Raw genomic sequence first — 6,988 nt, 5'->3', positions numbered from 1 at the left:
AAAAAAAAAAAAAAAAAAAAAGAATCATCGGCCCGTGTAATTTGGTTTGAGTTTAGGGAGAAGAAAAGGTCCACCGTGGTTCAGTCATAAACTATGGGTTTCCTAATTACTACTGGCCACTCCCTATGTCTTCTTCACTGTATACATGTGGTTTGGGTCATAATTCAGAAACTTGTATTCCAAATACCAGCTTAATACCTTAAAATAGTTCATTAAGCCATTTTAACTACCAATATGTATATCAGGAGGTTTTCCAGAATAGATTTAAACAATTAGAGGGGGTGAGTACTTGAATGGAATAGCTGATACTTAATGGATACTTAGTAAGTACAATTATTAAAATAATTAGTAGGGAAACTGTGATTCTAGTTTGCCAAGAATGGGCCTAACTTACACTTATTGGTTTGGTTTCCCAACCAATTTGAGAAAATGTGCTGGGATCGGTTGCCAAACCTTCACTTCATACTCCAAGTTTCTGCTGCACATTCATCTAACAGCCTGTGCAATAAATACATGGCCAGTGACCAAGTGATCCTACTTTAACTCATTTCTAAATCTGAAAGAATTAGAAGAGAATCTCTCTTTTCTTGACCATTTCCAAAGTAATGTTAGTAAGGCTGCAAAGACTGCAGACAGGGTTGTTACTGGCATGCAAGCACATTGACACAGTTTGCTCCTTGCAGGTTTAGACAATGGTTCTTGATGACGATCCCCCTTCCAAATGCTTTTTTTAAATTATTTTTTATTAAATTTTTTAATGTTTATTTTTGAGAGAGACAGAGATAGAGTGTGGGCAGTGGAGGACAGAGAGAGGGAGACACTGAATCTGAAGCAGGCTCCAGGCTCTGAGCTGTCAGAGCAGAGCGCCACCAGGTGGGGTTTGAACTCACAAACCATGAGATCATGACCTGAGCTGAAGTCAGAAGCTCAACTGACTGAACCACCCAGGTGCCCCATCCCTTCCAGATGCTTTTGATTGGACCCAACCACTTGTGTCATTCCTTGTGCCAAAGCCTGTGGAATGAATGAAGTCATGAGGCTGCCAGCAGCCTGAGGTCAATAGGAAATAATTTGTTAAGTGATCCAGAAAAGAAAATGTTCAGAGAACAAAGACTGATGAATCTTTAGTGTTTATCACTTCTTGTAATTGTATAGCTTATTTCATTGTTTGATAAACTAATTTTTAATAAGCCCTTTGGCAGCAAAGATCCTACAAAAATGAAAGTTCACATTTTTTAAGTTCTCTGTTAGTATTTCTTAGGAAATCTGATAATGAATTCATAGCTTGAGCAAAATCTCTGTCAATACGTGACATCACTATGGTGGCCAACTTGGTAGAATTGATCCCATGACAACCAAAAGAAAAAAAATTAATATCCACTTCTAAAGTGTGTAAATTCTTTTAAGAACATTGTATCTGATGGTGATAATTTACCATACATAGATACTGAAGGCAGATTTCATGGCATATTCTCATGATTTTTCAAAAAGATTAAATAATTGTTCAAAATACATGTGTTCCCTTTTTATTACACATTTTCTAGTCATTGTAAAAAGGGACAGGGTAGATGTTATGGTGTTGATTTCATTATCAGTAGCTAAATTATGTTCATTTTAAATCACTATTCGGTTGCTTTAAACAGAACATTTTTTTTCACCTTTGTGATTTGTATTTATATTCTATGCTTTACAGAGATATAATTGACATACAACATTGCATAAGTTTAAGGTATATAATATATTGATTTGGTACACTTATATGTTGCAAAAGGATCACCACTGAGGCATTAGCTAATACTTTTATCGTGTCATACAATTACCATTACCTTTTTGTGGTGAGAACATTTAGGACCTACTGTCTTAAGAACATTCAGGTTATAATACATTATTGTCAACTATCATACCACTGTGTGTATTAGATCCTCAGAAATTATTCCTCTTCTAATTGTAACTTTGTATCCTTTAACCAATATCTCCCCATTTCCCTTATTCCCTATTCCCTCCTCAGTAACCACCATTCTACTCTGTTTCTATGAATTCAGTTTAGATTCCATATATAAGTTATATCACACAGTATTTGTCTTTTTCCTTCTAACTTATTTCACTTAGCATAATGTCCCCTCAAACCAGTCATATTGTTACAAGTGACACACTGTCCTTCTCTCCCCTAACTGAATAAATAATTCATATATGTGTATATAGCACATCTTTATCAATTCATCTATTGATGGATGCTTAGGCTTTTTCTATATCTTGGCTATTGTGCATAATGCAACAAACAGAAGTATAGATATCCTCTTTATATCCTGCTTTTATTCCCTTTGGCTATGTATACAGAAGTAGGAGGCTAGTTATATTTTTAATATTTTGAGGGGCCTCTATACTATTATTCATAGTGGTTGCACCAACTTACATTCCCACCAATAGTACACAAGTGATCCCTTTTCTCCTATCCTCACCAGCACATATTATCTCTTGGCTTTTTGATGACACTCATTCTAACAGGTATGAGGTGATATCTCACTTGCAATTCCTTGAAGATTAATGATATTGAACATCTTTTCATGTACTAGTTGGCCATTTGTATGTGTTCTTGGAAAAATGTTTATTCAGTTCTTTGCTCATTTTTTTAATCAGGTTTTTTTTGTTATTAAATTGTGTGAGTTCTTTACACATTTTGGGTATTAATCACTTATCAGATATTTGTATAAGGACAGAAACAAAACAGACAAAAGATTTGAACAGATGCTTCAAAATGAGAAAATACAAATGTCCAATAAATATATTTGGATACAGTTCTATGATTTTAAGTTAGCAGAAAATTAATATATGATATTGATGGCCTGATCTTTTTCAAAACTTGGGATTCTTGAACACCTAGCTATCTTGTTCCAGGATGTGCTGGCAACTGAACCAAGAACAAGAGTTGATAAATAGCTGTTAAATTTGAATATGGCCCCAAGGTCTTCAACTCAGTTTGTCCATTTTCTACTGGATTATTTGTCTTTCCCTAATTGATTTGTAACTTTTTTTCTCTCTTTCTTTTTTATTTTTAATAAAAATAGGCTAAGCCATTTGTTGGTAACCTATAACACATATTTTCTAAATCATGTTTAAACTATTGCAGTCAGATTTATATGTGTTCCATATGTCTTTGCTGTTTTTCATTTGTAATTAAGTATTTTTAATATCTTATTAGTGAATTCCCTTATTTTTCCAGAAGGTTTCTATCAGTCTTCCACTGAATGCCTTTCTGAGGGACTTCCCTGACATCAGGTTATCCCCAACTATAGTCTAGCTCAAGACAATCTGGGTAATTATGGGGTTAACTATTTAGTTTGACAATTACATTTAGACTAGGCTTCTAATATGATATTTGGGCTGGATAGTTATTTTTTGTAGGCCACTGTACTGTGCATTGTAGAGTGTGTCATGTAGGAAGGGTTGGCAGCATTCCTAGTCTTTACCCAGTTGATGTTGATAACATATCTCCTTCCCAGGTTGCAAAAACCAAAATTGTTTCCAGATATTGCCAAATATCTCCTGGTGGTTAAATTGTTCACAGTTGGGTATCATTGTTTTAGGAGTTCCCAGAGTTAGGCTTTCATTCCTCCAGGAACATGTGGAAATAACATGGTGACCATAAAGTCCTCCCATCCCTCCTGGCATTTTATAGCTTCATCTTCCTTTTGTTTTATTTTATTGAGGAAACAGAAACAACCTCAGATTGTTTTGAGAGTGCAGAGTGTGACATCTCTATACAATAGCTCATAAGAAATGAATATCTTTCAAATCCATGTTATTATCCCTCCTCTTATTAACAGAAACTTTTGAAGTCTTCACTTTGTGCTGCCTATCTTCACACTGGAAAAATATGAGCTTCCATTTCTTATAATTAATAATGTCTAACTTGTGCTTTGTTGTGCTACAGCCCTCAGTGCCCATGGCTACATCAGTGAGATTATTGGAAAACTATGCACAGAAGCACATAGCACCCTGATCTGATGATAGAATTGTAGAAACAGATGCAATGCTGAATGTGAAAACTAAAATGTAGCCCAATAGTATCATCCTGGGGTATAAAAGATAGGATGTGACTCCCAACTTTTGACTTCCTGTCTCTGTGAATTCAGTAAGACAATTTCTCAGAGCCTCAGTCTCTTCAACAACTGAAAAACTAGGAAGAATGATAAATAAAATTGGATACATGAGAATCAAAGTAGAAAGTGTGCGTAGAAGTAAATTTTGCATATATTAGCATTTCAAATGCAATGCTTGTATCTGTGAAAGCTTTTCATTAATTGTGAGATACTATCTCCTTACAGGCTGAGTATCAGTCTTATGCATTTGACACTGCTGGACATTGTCTCTTGATTTACTTGAGGATAAAATTGCAGGAGATTAGAACTGGTTTGTGGTGAGGACGTGGGTCAATGAGTGGGCATAAGAAAATGTAAGAAACTTGTTCTATCATCTGCAACATTTTTAGGTCATATTAGGAATAGAATTTAGACTATTCTCACCCATCAAACCCAAGGCAAAAAATTCTTCCCTAATCCCATATTACTTTTCCAACTTTCAAAATCTGAGCATCTGTAACATGCCAGTTTTGCAATAAACAATTTAAGAAAGTTTTATCCAATTAGCATTGGAGTACTTTTGAACTGTTTAACAAACAATTTCCTGCTATAAAACGTGGCCTCATTTACACATTCATTTGTTAATAGTTATTTATTGGAGATCTATCCTGTGCCAGAAACATCTTAGGTATTAGACACAGAGACATGAAGAAAATACATATGGTTCTTCCTTCACTGATGACAGACTATTTCAGAAGTAGAAAAAAGAAAAAAGTGTAATGAATAAAGAATAAACAAACAATAAAAACAAATTTACAAAGAGAGGGTCATAGATTGAACAGATGGTATAGGTCATCTATGATAAAATTATGAAAATGTGAATAGAAATGAGTTATATGAAATTGAAGACAAGAGCAGTCTAAGAAAAAGGGACAGATTATGAAAACATACAAGAAATAGAAAAATTTGTAAATCCAACAAATATTCAGAAGGCCAACTTGGTTGTAGTTTGATTATCTGACAATGTTGGAGAGACAGAGAGGTTCTAAGGCATGTATTGTCTTATAATTATAAATCAATAATGTACCTTATTGATTTAATTATTTAAAATATTTATTTAATTATAGTCCCAAAGAAATTCAAGTTCATACTTAAAAGACATATTACTTCATTCAATTTTTCTTTTAAAAGAAATAACTTGCATAGAGGATCAGTTAGAAAGCAGCAAAAGTAAACATTTAGAAACTAAATAGTTTCTTGCAGTATTTTACTACAGAGATGCTAGTGAGGTGCTAGGATGATTAAAACACAGATATTGAGGTGAAAAAATTAAGACATAATTTGAGGCTAGAATCAAAACAACTTAGTATAAATAGATTGAATGCGGGAATGAGGAATACACTTCTGTTAGAGAGACAAACACTACCATTTCACTATATTTGTTGAAATTTGTTATTTTTATCAGAGATGACATCATAAGGTATCTATTATTATTTTTGTTAACTGGGATGGAGTCTCAAGATATACTTCTTGTTTCCTGTTTTATGTCCATGTTCAGTATCCAGTTTGAATAAATCTGATAAAAACAAGAAAATGTATTGATGTTTATTTGTGGCAAATAGTAGCTTTTCTCAAACTGACCTTGATCTCTTATGTAAGAAATTTCCCCAATATGTATGCTACATTGTCTGATTGTTACATCTGCTTCTGACATAATTTTGCTACAACTCTTACTCTAATCTGTCTTGTTTTCACACAATACACAATGGGATTCATCATAGGAGGCACAAGTAAAAGAACATTTGCCATGAGAACATTGAAGAGAGGTGAGACATGTCGGACAAAGCGATGGACAATGGAAAGGTTGATGATGGGCAGATAGAAGATGATCACTGCACAGATGTGTGAAACACAAGTATTGAGGGCCTTGAGCTGCTCCTTTCGGGATGCAATCCCCAGCACAGTCTTGAGGATCAGGACGTAAGATACAGCGATGAGCATAAAATCTACCATAACCCAGAGTACTCCAAAAAAGCCATAGATGACGTCAATTCGGTTGTCAGAGCAGGCCAACTTCATGACATCCTGGTGGAGACAGTAGGAATGGGACAGTTGGCTTTTATTACAATATTTCAAACTACTCAAAGTGAATGGGAAGGGCAGCACTAGAAGGATACTCTTAATGGATATCACTATTCCTATTTTGATAACTCTGATAGGAGTAAGAATGGAGGTGTATCTCAAAGGGCTGTGGATGGCTAGGAAGCGGTCAAATGACATGATTAAGAGCACTGAGGATTCCACTGCTGCAAATCCATGGATGAAGAATTCCTGGGCAAAGCAGGCATTGGCAGAAATTTCAGGGGCATTGAATAAGAAGATCCTTAACACACTGGGAAGAGAGGATAAGGACAAGCCCATGTCAGACATGGCCAACATGGAAAGGAAGTAGTACATTGGTTCATGCAGGGAAGGCTCTGTCTTGATGACCAAAAGGATGGTGCAGTTTCCCAGAAGAGCAAAAAGATACATGCTGCAGATGGGGATAGAGATCCAGATGTGTGCATATTCCAGCCCTGGCATCCCAACCAAGAAGAAGGTGGTGATTTCAACATCTGATGTATTAATAATGGACATGATGCATTTAGAGGGCTCTACACAATGAAACAGATTCTTGAGTTGATAAAATATGGATATCTGGAAATTTGGTAGAAAAAATGCAGTTGTTGAAATTGTGGCCCTTTTCAGCTCTCTTAACAGAACAAAATATTTACATGGCTATCATATAGAGAGAAGTGCGTCCAATGTAAACTAAAATCCACCTACGGAATAGATGGAGAAATTTTCTTTTGGTCATTTTTTTTCTATAGAAAAACTAGAGATATTTTGCACTAAGATATTAATCTAAT

The 6,988-nt window shown here is 35.0% G+C and overlaps 1 protein-coding gene across 1 annotated transcript; it reads right to left on the bottom strand.

The window, feature by feature from the left end:
- Positions 1 to 5,774: 5,774 nt before the first annotated feature.
- On the bottom strand, positions 5,775 to 6,716 carry LOC120224941 (olfactory receptor 51A4). The gene has a single exon (XM_039223180.1). The coding sequence runs from the start codon at positions 6,714 to 6,716 to the stop codon at positions 5,775 to 5,777; it is 942 nt and encodes a 313-aa protein (XP_039079111.1).
- Positions 6,717 to 6,988: the final 272 nt, after the last annotated feature.

This window comes from Hyaena hyaena, unplaced genomic scaffold (assembly GCF_003009895.1).
Source record: "Hyaena hyaena isolate Hyena2069 unplaced genomic scaffold, ASM300989v1 scaffold_1310, whole genome shotgun sequence".
NCBI classification, from domain to species: Eukaryota; Metazoa; Chordata; class Mammalia; order Carnivora; family Hyaenidae; genus Hyaena; species Hyaena hyaena.
Note: the sequence above shows the minus strand (reverse complement) of the source record. Positions and strands in the feature narration are given on the sequence as shown.